Below are 17,069 nucleotides of genomic sequence, written 5' to 3' on the forward strand. Positions count from 1 at the left end.
CATCATCATCCCAATTTTTCATATTTTAACATTTTTAAGTAAGTCTATAGCCTTACCATCATTTCTGACCCATTTCCATAATCATCCCATTTTTCCATATTTTCACCATTTTAGGTAAGGCTTACCATCACTCTGTCACTCTACATTTAAAAGTTGGTGCAGAAATACTATGCTTTGCTGTTCTCCACTCAAAGCATGAAAAGCTGTAATGAAGTCTGATCTCCTTTAATCCGACGTCTTCGTGTGGCACAAACGGAACGAAGGTCTGCAGGTCTTTTTTGGAATCGCTGCGTGTTCCCAGGCGTGACGCTTCACGCCGACAGGCGCTTTGCTGCTTTGGTTTTGATTACATTCGACGAGTCCATTCATGGAACACAAACACGGAACGTCAGCCGGGCTGGAATTTCTTTGATATGACAGTTTTTGACCCGCCTCAGGAACAAACCGCTGGAATGACTGGATCGGCGTTTGGCACGGCGGGGGGTGGCGGTCACACGGCGGTCTCCTGGTCCTCCCTCTGGATCATCTGGTAGTGCTGCCGGTTCTCCAGGGTTAGCTCGGGTTCCACTCCGGAGGGAAGTGGAACAGTGGGAGGAGTCAAGACAGAAGACTGCAGTTCATTACCACATGTTCCACTCGCCGCTCTGGAGGGAAGCGCTGGACTTGGTTTGCTGCTCCACGATCACACCAGATGGGGACGTCATGAACCTGAACACAGAAACAACAGGTTCAGACTAAACACTCAGGTTTCCTCACAGATCCTCTGATAGCCTGTGGCGCCCTCTGCTGGCTCATTACAAACATAACAACACAAGAAGCAGCAAGACAAAGAAAAACGCAAGGAAGTTCGTCAATTATGTACTTAAGGACTTTTAAATTCTTGATGACAAAATTGCATATTTTCAATAACAATCAACAGTATTTACAATATATTTGCTTCTGAAAACAGAAACCACAGTTCCCTCCTTTGTCACAGCAGCTATGAAGTAAAATAACTCCAATTACTAAACATTAATAGTAATTGTATTACTAAAAGGGCTAAAGACAAAACAACAGACCAAACCACAAGAAAAAGTTAAAATGCAAAGAACTGATTAAAAAAGGTCAAATTGTTCTGTCTGTTTTAAATCCCACAAAAGAGAAATGATGGCTGAAATGTTTGATACAAGCTTCAATACACCTAAAATAAAGGAATGAATTCAAACATGTTGGTAATAAGGATATTTTGCCTTTATTGATGCACCTCTTAATTTATTTTCTTTATCTTTACATTTAAATCAAAGTAAAATTGTAAAAGTGATTAAAAAAAAAAAATCTACAAATGTGGATGTATGTGGTGCATCATTTTGCCACAAGATGGAGACAGTGAACTTTCTTTCAGTCGGAGGTTGAAAAACACCTTAAAGGGTCACATAAAGCTCCTGACAGTGTGTAGAGATTCACCTACAAGTGTCATATTTCAACTCTGATTGACGTTGATGCCATCATCAGTGAGAATGTGAGAAGAAAAATCGTATTTCCTTACTTTATTATTTATGTAGGCTCAGCACTGATGGTGTGTCCAAGGTTGTCCATCAGGAGATGTTTCAGCAGCTGTAGTTTCAAAAGAATAGAAAGAAATACAAATCTTGTCAATGAAATATTTTTTTTGGACTGGCTTAAGGCTTGATTTTAGACTTTCGTTTCAGACTTGATTTAATATATGTTTCAAACTGGGTTTGAGCCTCAGAATAATTTCATGATTGTCAGAACGTGATCTTCTCAATGTGAACGAACGTTGAGGTGGCGTTTGTTTTACTCTGTCGTCCCGCAGGAGCGGGCGGGGTGGAGACGGAGACACTGTTTGACACACGCAATTATACACACCTTATTTAGGAATGGACTTAATACTAATCTGTTGGTGTTTATACGTGTGAAACCTGGTGTTTGGAGATGTTTATGGACGTTGGGAGTTTCTGGTTTGTCGTTGGGTCTCCCTCGTTGTGTGGCGTTGGAACGCGCCGCTCCGCTCGGTTCACAACGAAATTCACAAATCATGTGTCACCGCTTCTAACTAACTGCATCAGATGACATCCTGGGCATGAAGTGAGGTATCCACTACTCTCTGTTTCGTTTTCAGCCTGTGCGCGGCCTGAACTTTTACTAAAACTCCCAACAACTCACCGCACGCACTTCCTGCTCTGCTCCACGCTGTTCCGGAAGGGGGCGGAGCTTCAGGAAGTATTTACCTGGCCAGGGGAGATGGAGCAGTACACTGACTGTAGCAGCTTATATATTTGGTTGTATATATATTTGTCAGAACTAATGCAGGGTTAAAATACAGTATTTATGTGTATTTATTCAAGCTTGTAATTTGTTTTATTACATCTAGTTATATTCTGAACATTTGGTGAATATTAATTTAGTGTGTTTTGGTGTTTTGGTTCAGCCTTTCCGGTCCTGATTGGATTTACCCGCAGATGCAGAGGTTCATCTCGTAAATCCTCTTCTGGTGATGGTTGACACACAAAAGAAAGAAAGTCGCATTTTAATTTCAACTCTAATCATCTTTGCAGAGCAAAGTAGTGAAAATATGTTCCGTTGTCTCAATTCCTCCATCTGTCCACAAGAGGGCGTGAAAACAGGAAGAGCTGTGCATTGAGAATAGAAGTTGGCCCTCTTGTGGTCAAAAGTAGGAACTACTACCACTGTGTAAACCTTGAAAAAACTTAATTACAAACTTCTGAAGAAGGATCCATCCATCCATGGTGACAGTGCTCAGACTGTCACCCCCGCGACCGGAAACAGATAAGCGGAGGAAAATGGATGGATGAAGAAGGATCTTTAAAGGGGAGGAATAGGCAGGGACCCTATTAAAGCAGCAGATTCTTCAGTTATAAATCAATTACATACAATTGATTAAAATATACCACATGCTCAAACTTCCCCCATCGATCTGAATTAACTTATCTTAATGAAAAATCAATAAATACTAAAATATTCCCATAGACAACTTCAGAACGTTTTTTTATTTTGAAAAAGAAATGCTTTAAGTCACTTGTAGCTTTGCCTGAAACACAATTACCTCCCATTTTGAACGTTTTTCTTTTATTCCTTTTTATAAATCAGAATGGTATACTATGCATGCAATACCGCATTAGCCGCTTTCGGTTCTTCATCTTCCACAAAAAAAAAAAAGAAAAAGATCAACACAAAAACTCTCTTAAAGGTCCAGATGAAGCTGCTGGGAAACGGATGTTTGGAGAAGCCACAGCATGAAGCGATGTACACAGTTTGCGGTTGCATAGTACAGTACAGCGGAGCTTCAGGAAGTATTTACCTGGCGAGGGGCGATGGAGCGGTACACTCCTGTACTGACTGTAGGGGGGGGGGACTGCAGACATCCATATACATATATATATACATATATATATATATATACAGACACGCGTGCGCACACAAATAAGGTTGATATATTTGTTTTTAACTACATCGTGTACATTCTGAATGTTTGGTGGATTTGGTGTGCTTCAAACACCCCTGGGGGTTTTGGTTCAGCCTGTCCTGTCCTGATTGGGACAAATTTGTGCATTTGATTTCGGCACCTACTTTTGCAGAGGTTCATCTCATATGTTCTCTTCTGGTGATGGTTGATGGATGAAACCAGGACGTCGTACTTTGGATTTAACTTCAAATCTTTGCAGTGCAAAGTAGTGAAAATATGTTCCATTGTTGTAATTCCTATATCTGTCCAAAAGAGTGCGTGAAAACAGCAAGAGCTTTGCTTTCAGAATGGAAGTTTGCCCTCTTGTGGCCAAAAGTTGTAATTACTCCCACTGTGTGAATGAAGAAATAGGCCTATCTGCGCGACAACGAACAAAGTGACGTCTCGTTCGTTTCAGAAAATGAAGTTAGTCTGCCAGACCATGAGGCTGCGCTTTTGGTTGTTTTTATAATGAAAGCACGCATGCATGCGTGCAGAGAACAATACGCTATAAACGTTAGCACCCGACATTCGTATGGACAGAATCTCAACCATAAACCTGCCAATATGAACTATAAAACTCGAATACAGACTGGGAGTCAGGCCTGCCATGTTGGTTACTCACGCATGAGCAGAAAAACTACTTACCACTGTGGTCGTGTGCATGAGCAGTAACAGGAGAATTCCACGATTGTGGAAACGGACACCCTAAATGTGACAAAAGCAGTTACACTTGTTTTCACGTAACAGGGCTATAGCCTATTGAATCACAATAAAAATTTCATGGATTAATCAATTCAAAAATTCCTGTTTATTTTTGCCGTTTCATATTTTCTTAGACGTTCCTCCAACATATTATACATTAGGAAACAGATATAAGATATTTTGAGTTTGGGCCTAATCAGTGTGTTTGTATTTTTTAAATTTAAATTCAACTGGAAATCCTCCAGACCTTCTGATGATTGGCTTTAAATCGCCCCGAGAAAAATTAATAATTAATCCGAGGTGCTCATTTACAGACAAACTGCCAAGAAAGACAACTTAATTTCTGTCAAACATCATCTCTCTCTCTTTTTTGTTTATTGACAACCAACTCTAACATGTTATTCATCTCTTTTACATTTGACTTCACCCGTCCTCAGCCTGGAGGCACCAGAGCAGACAAGCTGACAGCCGGTGTCTCATCCCAGAGCTCTTCAGCCCCCCCACAGTGGGGGGTGTCATCAGAGCACAGGCATCAGTGCGGCCCCTCGGCGGAGGAGGAGAGGCGGCCGGTTGACGCTCAAGCTCCGTGACCTCCTGCAGTCCAGCGGAGCGTCCGATGGTCGTCTCAGATCTTCCCGCTGCCGCTTCTGACGGCTGGACGGAGGCGGACCAGCGGAAACGGGCGACGTGATCAGGAATCAGAGGAGCAGAGTCGCTGTCCAGGATGGAGCTGTGAAACAAAAGGATTTTCTGCTCGTGACTTCTAGAGAGGAGAAGAAGAATCATCCTGGAGGAGGAGAAGGAATCTCGCCACAAACACATTTATGGGATAATCTTTCTGAGGACTGACCTGCCAGGTGACGTCATGCTCACATAGTCATCCTGAGACGCCGGCGGAGGACTGACCAGAGGAGACATGACCATGTATCCCAGGCTCTCTTCATCCTCCCCCACCTCCTCATCTTCCTCCTCCTCCTCCTCTGCTGACTGCGGTGGACTCACTGCTTCTCCCAGGTGGTTCATCTCCATGTAGCTGTCCGGCGGGGAGCTCTGAGGGACTCGGGCTGGACTTTGTGGATTTAGGTAGATGCACTGGTTCCTGGAGGGGGGTGGACGGAGCGGTCTCACACTCCCCGGCTCGCCTCTGTATTTGAGCCGGCAGCGTTTGGACATCAGGAGGGCCTGAGGCTGACTCTTACTGGAGGACGGAGAGTGGCCGAAGTCCGGAAGGACTCGTAGAGCCCGAATTGTTTCGCGAACGGCCTCGTGGATCCGTTGAGCCAGAGTGTGATCCCCTGCAACACAGAGACGGACAAAGTGAACCAGAGGACCATGGGACAGACCCACTGCTCATCTGGCTGCTAATGACCTTCGTCCCGTGCTTCCATCCAGATCTCTCCTGGGCCGTTTGGAGCCGAGCGGCCCAGCTCCAGGAAAAACAAACCGTCCAGGTGGCCAAAGCGCCGGACGCTCAGCAGGGGGACGGTGACCGAGGGGACGTCGCCGCCTGCGCCCACTCGAACCATGATGAGGGACGTCGCTGTGAGGCAGAGTCGGTTCTCCCCTGCAAGAGCCTTGGAGCCGCCGGCCCCTCGGGACTTCACCGTGACCGGCCAGACCTTCAGGGGAGGAGCGGAAGATCTCAGGCTGCAGTAGAAGATAAATGATGTAAAAACAAACCATAGGAAGAAAAGACAAATGACCGCGAGGTCCCCAAAAACACTAAGACGTGTCTGCATACCACCTAAATCAAGAGTTGTTCAACCTGAACCAGGTGATGAAGGCTCTCTGTCGTCTTTCCTTACGTCTTTGAAGAAAGCAGCAGGAGGCAGAGTGCAGTACCCGTCGTCCTCTTCCTCGGCGCCCTCTCCATGCTCCTCTTCCTCCTTCTGCTCCTCCTCCATCAGCCTCTTCACGGACACGTACCAGTCCTCTTGTTCCTGCTGGTCCTCCGTCACCAGCACCAGGGTGTGGTCTTTGGCGTACAGCGTCACCGTGTGGCCTTTCCGGGAGCTGTGGATGCGGCTCACCCCGAGGCAGCAGCGCAGGTAAACCACCCTGAGTTTTAAACAAGGTGTTAAACAAGTGGCTCAGTCAGCCACTGAAAGGGTTAAAGGAGGCGGGAGGTTTTAACCAACCCTTGTTTGTTGGCGCCGAACAGCGCAGCTTTGCCGGCAGACTTCTCCATGGCGGAGAACTTCTCCTGGCTCTTGTACCACTCCAGTCGGCTCGGCCCCGTGTGGCTCCCTGCTCGCAGGACGAAGTACTTCCTGTGGCTCCTCTCCTGTTTCAGGTAGCCTCGTCTCACCACGTCACTCCGAGGCCCCCAGGAGCTCGCCAGGGCCCCGGGGACCAGAGGAACCAGAGAGGCGGGGGCGCGTCCGCTGCAGAAGAGCTCCTCGTAGAACGGAGATGAAGGAGGCTCATCCGACTGGAGCTCAGAGTCCTCGTCATTCTGGGTCTGGTGAGTACCGCCGGAGCTGCAGCGGCGAGGCGACGAGGGAGGAGGAGGAAGAGGAGGGGGAGACCTCTGGCTGGGACCGCCATCATTTCCTTCTGCCATTTGATTCACATCAACATGTAAACCTGCCACATGCACACAGAGAGAGCAACAGACCGGGAGGAGCTCGACACATTCACACTTCATGAAAAGTGACTTTTTGTTTCGTGCACAAATCCTCACACACGAAACACTTAAATGTGTAAAGACAGGAGGCGGAGCGCTCACCTGAGCTGCACGGGAGTAAGCATCACACCTGCAGCTCCACGTCTCAGTTCAGCAGGTGTCAATCAGTGTGGCCTTCAGGACCGCCTCGGAAAACTCAAACCTTCAGCTTCCTGGGAAAGGGAGTCGCGTCATGTTGAGTGTTCTTATCTTATTCATTCTTCTGTCACTAAAAACCAGCCCTAACTATAGAATTAACAATACAGTTCTTTCACTCGTGCAAAGAGCCTGAAAAAAGTGTGTTTGAGTTTTCATCACTGGAGGATGAAAACAACTCTTTCATAATCGACATTTGATTACAGTAAATGATTCTCTTGTGTTTCACCGGTTGACTGTTGCAGTGAGAGGAAGTGGTCTCTCTCTCTCTCTCTCTCTCTCTCTCTCTCTCTCTCTCTCTCTCTCTCTCTCTCTCTCTCTCTCTCTCACCGTTGTTCCTGTGGAAATGGTTGCAGTGACAGTTGCCTCATTAACCGACTGTGCCTCAGTTGACAGGGTGATGGCTCTCCTCTCCCTGCTGCCTTGCTGCTGGGACCCCTGGCGGGCCCTGGGCCTGCTGGGGGCCGCCGTGGCAGCGCTGGCTGCAGCGTGGACTGTGAGGCTGCTGCTGCGTCACGCCTGGTTCACACACAGACTGTCTTGCTTCAGCACACCTCCGACTCAGTCCTGGCTCCTGGGACACCTGGGACAGGTAGGACACGTCAGACTTCTTCTTCTACTGTTTTGTGACTTTTAAACTCACATAAATCCCATTTATATGGCAAATGTGGCACATTTTATGATATATATGAAACAATATTCCTCTAATGGAGCCACTGGAGATATTTCTTCTACCGTGGTCATATAATATCCAAATCTGACTAAATGGCGATAAATTATATAGAAAATCATTTTGGACATACTTCTATTCATGGTGTAACTGCTGCTTGTACTACTTGTTCATGTACAGCAGATAAACAAACAGGAAGCTGGTGCTTTGACTGCTTGGTCAAAACTAAAAAAAAAAAAAAAAGAAATATTCAACAAAATATTGAGTGAATATTAAGAAATCAGGGCGTTCTCACCCTAAATGGAGACATCAGGAACTGATACAGGATGTTGCAAAACGCTTGCATGGTGTCTCAGATGCAGAGCACAGAGGAAGGTCTCCAGCAGGTGGACGAGCTGGTGCAGACCCACAAACACTCCTGCAGCTGGTTCCTCGGGCCTTTCTACCACCTGGTCCGGGTCTTCCACCCGGACTACGTGAAGCCTCTGCTCATGGCGCCTGGTGGGATGAAACACAGACTCATTATTAACTGTATAGTCTCCTCATCTGATTGTTGGTTTTCTTCTTCCAGCCAGCATCACGGTGAAGGACGAGCTCATCTACGGTCACCTGCGCCCGTGGCTCGGTCAGTCACATCTATCATAGAACTGAATATACCGTCCATTTATCTCAGAACTATGATTCAGGCTGGGTGTGTCCAGGTAGGGAAGAGTCAGCGGGTGTCCTCTCTCGGTGCAGGGCGGAGTTTGCTGACCAGCAGTGGAGACGAGTGGGCTCGTAAGCGGCGCCTGCTCACTCCCGCCTTTCATTTTGACATCCTGAAGAACTACGTGTCCACGTTTAACTCCTCGGCCAAGAACATGCATGTGAGAGGCAGAGCAATCAAAAATCATAAGAGAAATCTGAGCAGAGGATGAAAGGCTGTTGATTTCTTTTTCCCTTCTCTCTCTACAGGACAAGTGGCGCCGTCTGGTGGCAGCAGGTCAGACTGACCTGGACATGTTCCACCAGGTCAACCTCATGACCCTGGACACATTACTGAAGTGTGCCTTCAGCTACCACAGCAACTGTCAGGAGTGAGGACACACACTGACGAAGATGAACCTCTCTCATGTTATTCGTGTGTTTCTGAGCGATGCGGCTGTGTTCAGGTCCTCCAGTGAGTACGTGTCGGCCATCATGGAACTCAGTGACCTCATCATAGACCGCAGGCTGAAGATTCTACACCACTGGGACTGGATTTACTACAAAACACAGCAGGGAAAGCGCTTCAAACAAGCCTTAGATGTCGTACACAGGTCGTGTGTGTGGGTGTGTGTGTGCGTGCGTGCGTGCGTGCGTGTGTGTGTGTGCGTGTGTGCGTGTAAAAATTTGATTTTGTTTTCAGGTTCACACGAGACGTGATTCAGAAGCGCCGCACTCACAATAACCAGCAAACAGAAAAGCAACCCAGACTCAGGACAACACCACAGAAGAAGAAAGACTTTGTGGACATCATCCTGCTGTCAACGGTACACACACACACACACACACACACACACACACACACACACACACACACACACACACACACACACACACACACACACACACACACACACACACACACACACACACACACACACACACACACACACACACACACACACACACACACACACACACACTTTCATCTTACAGCTCACTTTGTAAAAGTCCTTTAGAAAAAGGATGCTACACGGTCATGATGGGACGACTGAAGGAGAAGTTACAAACAGTAGAGATGTAAAACCTAAGTGTAGAGAGGAAGTTTAAAATATCTTTAAAGACTCAGATGGCCAATTAAAGTCGGCACTTCTGTTTGTCATCCTTATTATGAGTTTGTGTGTGTGTGTGTGTGTGTGTGTGTGTGTGTTGCAGGATGAGGACGGAAAAGGCCTGTCAGACCAGGAGATCGAGGCTGAGGCCAACACCTTCATGTTTGCAGGTGAGTCTTGCTCGCGGCGTCCTCTGTGGTGACACAAGGCGGTACATGCGGGATGCTTTGTCCTGCAGGTCATGACAGCACGGCCAGCGCCATCTGCTGGACGCTGTACAATCTGGCTCGACACGCCGACTTCCAGGACAGATGCAGACAGGAAGTGAAGGATCTTCTGCAGGGACGAGACGGAGACGACATCCAGTGGTCAGAGCGCTTGCGTGAAAACGCCAACATTCACAAAACTCTGCATGAGTCAGGAGTTTTTACATGTGTGTGTACGTGGGCTTTTCTCAATGCAAAGGGAGGACCTGACCAACCTTCCCTTCACCACCATGTGCATCAGAGAGAGTCTGAGGCTCCACTGTCCAGTGCAGGCTGTCACCAGGAGGTATACCCAGGATATCATTCTGCCCGGGAGGCGCACAGTGCCACGGGGTGAGATCAATCGAATGTTCAATCACTTTTCTGTTTCCGAGAATTCCCCACGAAAGGCGTTCCTATAAAAGCCTGTGTATTTGGGAGGTGAAATTTGCCTTAGAGAGCAATATCTTATGTGTTTTCGATCCTGTAAAATCCTCCCCAGGTGTAATTTGTCTGGTCAGTATCTATGGGACTCATCACAACCCTACGGTGTGGACAAACCCGCATGTAAGAGCTCCGTGAAATCACCTGAGTTTGAGCTCCACTGAGGAGCGAATGTCTCACGTTTACCTCATGGTATCTGCTGTGTTACCAGGAGTTTGACCCTCTGCGTTTCGACCCCGCCAACATGCAGAGCAGCTCCTCCCACGCCTTCATCCCCTTCTCCTCCGGGCCCAGGTTCGTCACTCAGCCCGGTCACGTCTGAAACAAGCAGGAATTTATCAGGGAAATGAACTGACGGCTCTTTTCTCTCCACAGGAACTGCATCGGACAGAAATTCGCTCTGGCGGAGCTCAGAGTTGTCGTGGCATCCACTTTGCTCAGGTTTCGCCTCACCCTGGGGCGGGACCCTGACCGCGGGGGGAGCGGCCCTGGGGTGGTTCGCCGTCTCCCCCAACTTGTGATGCGAGCGGAGGGAGGCCTGTGGCTGCACCTGGAGGCTCTGGAACAATAAGATGAGGCAGAAGCTCAGCCTGTATTCACCTTTACCCTTCAGAGTTTGTTCTACTGCTCACTGAATATGACAATCTGTAAACATTATAATATATTTTGATGTTTTAGTGCCTGGAATTGTACAATATCTAAATTAACAACCAAAGCTTCCTCTTGTTATTTGTTATATGCACTCCTGTATTTAGTACTTCAATTTGATAAGTCACATGCAAGGATATGACGCATCCGTTTTTGTCCAAGTTGTTGAACTTATGTCAGTTGGCACACCTTCATTTAAATCGCACGTCAAACACTGGATTACTTTGTTTATTTTTTTTGCTTTTAGACTACTGAATTATTTCACAATAAAGATCTGGAAATAGAAGAAGCTTGTTCTTTCACCTTGGTACATCCAATTTTGCTCTTTTTCTTCATTTTAAATCGAACCCAAACCTTTTGGCGCTATTATTTCCTGTCTTGTAAATATATACTATAATATCACTAAAAAAACTACCAATAAAATAGAAAAGTATTGGTTGATGGCCAAACACATGTGTATTTATGCATTAATAGCAGAATGAGTCCAAGCTGGCAACGATAGCTTAACTTTTGTTCAACCTGAATTGACAAGAGGCACCTATATGTATTTATTAAACGGTTTGTTTATCATATTTGTACGGAAGAGTTTTAGGGCCACTGAATAAAAAACAAATCGGAGGCTAAAAAAATTTTTTTTTTTTCACGGAACGACGTCTTTCCATCCCTCATAATTTGCCTATAGATGTGAAATCACATTAAATCACTTAATTGTGACTATATCGGGTTGCTTACTGCTTATGGACATGTGATTTTACACAGGATTTCCTTGATTAATAAGAACACCTTTAAATAAGCAGCCCGGGATCAGTGCCTTTGTCCTTCGTATTCGACGAACTTCCGCAACAGAGCAAGGCTGCAGGCTGCTCTGTCTCTTCTAGTCCTGATACTGATGATAACTGCACCGTGTTTATGAGCTCCATTCTGCCCTGAAGCATGTTTTCACCACTTCATTAAACCGCCTAATGTGCATTTTGAGGAAGCAGTCACACGCGCTGGCATGTGGTTGGACGGACTTTTTTTGCCACCGTGAATAAAAAAAATCTCGACTTTGATTTTCGATTTTTTTCTGAAGCGCATGAAGGGTTGTTGTTTTTTTCAGCCTCCGAATCTTTTTTTTTCTTCAGTGGCCCTAAAACTCTTCCGTATATTTGACGGTTAAAATCATTAATAAATTGTGTTTTTGTGGGATTTCCCTTGCAACCAGGGAAAATCTGTGGGTTGCAGTAATACCATTTGACCAGCAGGGGTCAGAGAAGTGCAGTTTGAGATTTGTTTATACATCCTCCTATTAACTTTTTAAATAGTTTAAACGAGTGTGTTCCACCGGAATTCAAAATATTTTTAAAACTAAAAAAGCATTTTCTTTTAGAATCCAACAATATGGTTTTGGAGGCATTCGTTTTACATAATGGTACGTCCCGGAGGAGGCGGAGACTTGCAGCATGTTGAGGCAGTTACGCTACTTTCACTTTCCGCCAGTTCGCTGCTTTAAGCTCCGTCACTCTGTGGAAAATCGCCTCGTTTCCTGGCTGCATGATGTGTTAGGGTTGAGCTGAGCGTACCTGCTATGTGTGAGCGGCTCCGGGACAGAAGCAGCCCCGATTTCCGCTCCGCGTCACTCCTCTGAGGGTCGAGGGTGAGGATGTGGCCGCGACGCTCACGGGCCGCCGGTTGGCCCCTCGCGCTGCTGCTGCTGTCCGCTGTGCACGTTCAGTCCTCCGGTAAGTGCGTGACCCGCCGCGAGTCCCGGTCCGCATGTCAGTATTGTTAAATCCGGTAGCCTGTGTATAGCCACACCCTGAAAAATCAGCATGGAGATCCTCACACACACTCAGACAATAACACAACATATAGACAGACACACACACACACACACACACACACACGCGCACGCACGCACGCACGCACGCACGCACACACACACACACACACACACACACACACACACACACACACACACACACACACACACACACACACACCTCAAAAGTGGCAAAGCCAGTTAAACCACAAAACAATGACATCAAATATGTTAAATTAATGTGAATTATAATATGCATCATAAACTGTAATAACATAGAATTCTACAGAATAAAGTGGTATAAACTGTTAATAATTAATAACGCTTCCAACTTAAATGCGTAAGATGACACTATTGATTTAAAGCAGGATGAAAGAAAGCATTATGATGATCTCATCATAATACAAATAAAGTGTAAAAGATATTGACAGAAAAAGACTGGTGCATCACACTGTTGGTATAAAAACTACATGGAGAACAGAATACAAAGAAACTGAAATTAAAATGTAACATTCATAGAAATAATACAACCACAAAATAATGAATAACAATGACAGAACTGAAATTGTAACAAGCAGTACATCACCATGAGGATACTAAGAGTAGAAGAGAATTAAGTACATAAAGGTTACGTCATAAACGTTAAAACTGATTTCATTTAAATCAATTAAATAATAAAATTCAAAGCAATACAATGATACAATAGAATGAACACAAACCATTCAGAAATAACTAAAAATAATACAACAGAAAGGGGTATAACAACTGAAAGTATGATGGGAAGAAAAACATGTCAGAATAGAGTGCGTATGTTGAAAACAGAGCACATCACAAAAGGAGATAAAGCAACACAAGAGATATTACAAGACAACTGAATCAAATGAAATGAAAAGTGATATAACCAGTAAAATCACGAATATAGGATGACATGGAAAAAATAGGTTAGGACATCACATCCAGGATGAATAGAGTAAAATAGAATCCAGCAGAATAAATGAGAATACACAACAAAACAGGATAAACCTGAATGGGACAAATTTGGATTAATGACCTTGGAGAAGAACATATGAGAATAGAGCAATGTTGAAACATTATGAATCTAATACAGTAGAAAAGCCTTTTCCTGAAGTGACTGAGCCTGCATCCACCTGCAGGTCAGTGTTGATAAAACACACAAAATGTTTAGTGACATCGTCTCTGTGCACCTTCAGCGCTGACCGTCTATGGGAAGCTGGGCGGTGAGGTTTCCCTCACACCGACTGGTGGCGACGTCACCATCATCAGTATCACATGGAGAGAAGGCCAGAACCTCGCCGTCGAGTGGGATGGGCAGGAAGTGGATTACAATCGTCAATACAAAGGTACAGCCGACTTCTGATATTCATCTTTGCTGCAAAGTTAATGGTTCAAAATCGGACCTAATTCATGTTTTCATTGAAGACCGCAGCCGGCTGAATACGACGACCGGAGTGATGACAATCATGAGACTGGAGACAAATGACAGCAAAGTTTACACACCGGAGATCAACAACAAGATGGGCGAGCCAATTAGTCTCGTGGTCATTTGTAAGTGCAGAAGCTACACTCAGATTGTTGTATCAGATTAAACAGTGCTACACACGGTTATACTTACTCCAAATTAATTCTTTAGTCAAAATAACAAATTTACTCTATTAGAAGTAAGAAAAAGATCTGTAACGTCACTTCATTCCACCAGATGGTGTATTGAGTCAGGTAATTCTTATCTTTTGCAGACTTTTAACTTGTAAGTTGGAGACTTTAGAAACTGCTTAAAGTATCTGATTATCAGGTCATTTTTTACTTTAGTCAGTAATACTCTTGTTTTATGCCAAGTTTTTCTAAAGCCCCAGTGACCGATATTGAGAACAGTCCTCCAGTGCCTCTCAGTTGATGCACTCGCATGCTAAACGACACCAAAACACAGTAACAGACCTTCAGCGGAGGAAGTTTTACCGTAAGAAATACTGAACTGTCAGAGTAAAAGCTAAAGAACAACATGAGATTATCATATCCTCATAATAGAACCCCACAGTGGACTCTCTAACATCTTCCATTTGTCCCCAGCTGCCGTCCGTGTCCCCACCGTTTCTCAATCCTGTGATAAGGAAACCACCAGATGTGAGCTGATGTGTGATGCAGACACAGCAGGAGCCAATCCTGTCACCTACGTGTGGAAATCTGAAGATAACGTGAAGCTGGGCATCTTAAAGACCCTTGATATTCAGAAGGTGGTGGATGATAAAAGACTAAAGAATTGACTGTCGGTAGCTTTTTGAGCGGCGTGTGTGATTTTCACTGTTTGGCTGCTCTCGCAGGACACCAGCGCAAATATAAGTGAGTTCAGCTGCGAGCTGAAGAATGATGTGAGTCGAGCGAGCAGCCGGCCCATCGCCAATCCTTTTACACGTGAGTTACTCCAAGATAAATCTCTATTACCGTCAGAAAAGGAGAACAAGTCTCATTGCTGTGCGTGATAATGCCTTCTGTTATTCTGCAGCACCAGGAGGGCTGAACGTACCCAACGCAGTCATCGTCTTCACCAGTCTGGTGGGCGCCGTGATGCTGCTGGTGGTCGTTCACAGACTGAAAGCAGGTACAAAACAGCAGCGATCATCAGCATTGGTAAATAATCTGCAGTTTGTGTTTGTTTTTTGTTTTTTATACTCACAATCTTGTGATTTCTTTCTCCAGGGGTGTGGTTCTACGAAAAAGGTAAGACAAGACCAATTCAAAATAAAGAAAGCAAAATGAGCAAAGGTTAAATTTCCTTTTCTGTGATCCTCCCCTTGCAGGATCCATGCCATGGGAAGCAGGTCGGTAACTGTCTTCACTCACTCTACTGACAACATGCTTGTAAAACAAATACGTCAAATCTATTATCAAATGTACTGTCACGCTTCATTTCAGACTTCTGGAGGAAGAACGAGCTTTCAAGTGAGTTTGAGCCACTTTTATTTGGAAATGTTCTTCTTACCATAATTCAAAGAGCTGACAGTTGATGTTGTCCAACCAGCGGGAGATTCTGAGGACCATTACTACACCTCTGCTGCTGCACAACAGAGACCACCGGACGGTAAGACTCAGGTTTCTCAGTTTGCAGGTGAATTAAAATCATTCCTTTTTACCAACCATATCTCTGAATAAGAGTGCCACAGTTTTCCATTGTGCAGTGTGTGATTCCTTTCTTTCCTCCTGCAGAGGAAGTGCCGTTGACATAAGACAGTGAGAAGACGTCCGGGTGTGAAACAAGATGACCTGCTCGATCCAAACTGACCTACACTCACATTGTAAACTGCATGTCTAGAATAGATGGGAAACACTCTCCTGCCTACATTAAGTTGAAACGGTTGCACAGTTTTAATATTGCCACAAAGCAACACCAGGAAAGGGAAAATAGGAAAGCATTAAAAACAACAATGGGAACACTAAGAAGACGGTGTCCAAGCTGGATGCACATTTCTCACCTTCCTGATGTCACAACAATACCAGGAAGCCCAGTGAAGCTCCACTGCCAGCCGGTGGATTTGTTTCAGGAGAGCAGCCCTGGTTGGGAGGTTGAAAGGGAGAAAAAAGGGAGGCCATTGTCTTTGAGCTGGCCAGAGCAACAGTTGAAGCTTTGTACTGAACTTCACCACAGTACAGACAGCTACTTGTGGAAAGACCCAAGCTTAGTTTTCATGCTTTCACTTCTCAGTTACTGAACACAGATCTCTAAAGCTTGCTATTAATAACAGCCTCTTTATTTAGATTTTAATGAAGAGAAAATATTGTTTTGTGACTTTAAGCTCCCCTTATTTTCTCGCAGTTTTAGCTTTTAAACTGCAAGAGCCCTACTTTTAAAGAAGTAGCTCTTGTTTTTGAATTATTTATGATTCTAACATCATCGGCAAACAAGTTCATTTGAAACGTAAGATGCCACGTTGCTGTTTTTTTAATTGTAAAAAGCTTCAGACACTCCAAACTTTCCACGTATCTATGGGGAAAAAAAAGCACTGAGATACTTGCACTCTGTCATCTTGGTATTTATTGTGGTTTAGCTTTAGTGAATAAGTGGGAGAGGGTTTTTTGCAATAAAAACAATAAAACAAACATTTGTCTGGTTTTATTTCCCTTTTTTTTCATTATTAACTAGCAATCTTGTTAATTTAAAAAACATTTAGCACCCTCATCAGCTAGAATTGAGTTTGGTGTCCCTCAGGGCTCTTGGTCCTCTATTTTTTCCTGATCTTAACTGTAGTTTTATTGCCGTTTTAAAATGTTTAAATCTGATGCAATACCAAAATGAACCACTCGAGGGCAGCAAATTGATAAAAGCTGACAAAAGTTTGATAAATATAGTCGAAGTCAATGTGTCGCCTTTAAAAGATTTGGGCTCAGTATGAAAAGTTCTGGCAAAATCACTTCTATTGGTTTATTCATGGAATTAAAATGTAAATTAAGACAATAACTTTGACA

At 44.7% G+C, this 17,069-nt stretch overlaps 3 protein-coding genes across 6 annotated transcripts; 2 read left to right on the forward strand and 1 right to left on the reverse strand.

The window, feature by feature from the left end:
- Positions 1 to 4,254: 4,254 nt before the first annotated feature.
- On the reverse strand, positions 4,255 to 12,783 carry LOC308127803 (uncharacterized protein). Its single transcript, XM_080493132.1, has 12 exons — positions 12,355 to 12,783; positions 10,598 to 10,703; positions 10,331 to 10,462; positions 9,612 to 9,791; positions 7,955 to 8,157; positions 7,320 to 7,572; positions 6,897 to 7,006; positions 6,307 to 6,754; positions 5,974 to 6,226; positions 5,538 to 5,787; positions 5,019 to 5,463; positions 4,255 to 4,898 (listed from the first exon to the last, which is right to left on the reverse strand). Exons 8-12 carry the CDS (start codon positions 6,729 to 6,731, stop codon positions 4,592 to 4,594), a joined length of 1,680 nt encoding a protein of 559 aa, XP_080349258.1. The 5' UTR covers positions 6,732 to 6,754; positions 6,897 to 7,006; positions 7,320 to 7,572; positions 7,955 to 8,157; positions 9,612 to 9,791; positions 10,331 to 10,462; positions 10,598 to 10,703; positions 12,355 to 12,783; the 3' UTR covers positions 4,255 to 4,591.
- Positions 7,330 to 11,392, forward strand: cyp4f3 (cytochrome P450, family 4, subfamily F, polypeptide 3). The gene is made up of 13 exons (XM_080493133.1): positions 7,330 to 7,581; positions 8,016 to 8,160; positions 8,231 to 8,284; positions 8,398 to 8,525; positions 8,614 to 8,735; positions 8,811 to 8,957; positions 9,047 to 9,170; positions 9,559 to 9,625; positions 9,694 to 9,823; positions 9,921 to 10,054; positions 10,203 to 10,267; positions 10,356 to 10,438; positions 10,520 to 11,392. Exons 1-13 carry the CDS (start codon positions 7,336 to 7,338, stop codon positions 10,713 to 10,715), a joined length of 1,641 nt encoding a protein of 546 aa, XP_080349259.1. The 5' UTR covers positions 7,330 to 7,335; the 3' UTR covers positions 10,716 to 11,392.
- Positions 12,372 to 17,056, forward strand: LOC308127806 (uncharacterized protein). Of its 4 annotated transcripts, none has more exons than XM_080493135.1 (11): positions 12,372 to 12,513; positions 13,805 to 13,954; positions 14,034 to 14,159; positions 14,679 to 14,842; positions 14,930 to 15,020; positions 15,112 to 15,207; positions 15,306 to 15,326; positions 15,407 to 15,427; positions 15,522 to 15,548; positions 15,628 to 15,714; positions 15,813 to 16,683. In XM_080493135.1, the coding sequence occupies exons 1-11, from the start codon at positions 12,435 to 12,437 to the stop codon at positions 15,830 to 15,832; spliced, it is 882 nt and encodes a 293-aa protein (XP_080349261.1). In that variant the 5' UTR covers positions 12,372 to 12,434; the 3' UTR covers positions 15,833 to 16,683. The 4 variants fall into 4 exon arrangements, with proteins under 4 accessions (XP_080349261.1, XP_080349263.1, XP_080349264.1 ...); XM_080493137.1 differs by having other exon boundaries at positions 15,628 to 15,687; XM_080493138.1 differs by lacking the exons at positions 15,306 to 15,326; positions 15,407 to 15,427 and having other exon boundaries at positions 15,112 to 15,236; positions 15,628 to 15,687; positions 15,813 to 17,056.
- Positions 17,057 to 17,069: the final 13 nt, after the last annotated feature.

This window comes from Lipophrys pholis, assembly GCF_963383615.2.
Source record: "Lipophrys pholis genome assembly, chromosome: 23".
NCBI classification, from domain to species: domain Eukaryota; kingdom Metazoa; phylum Chordata; class Actinopteri; order Blenniiformes; family Blenniidae; genus Lipophrys; species Lipophrys pholis.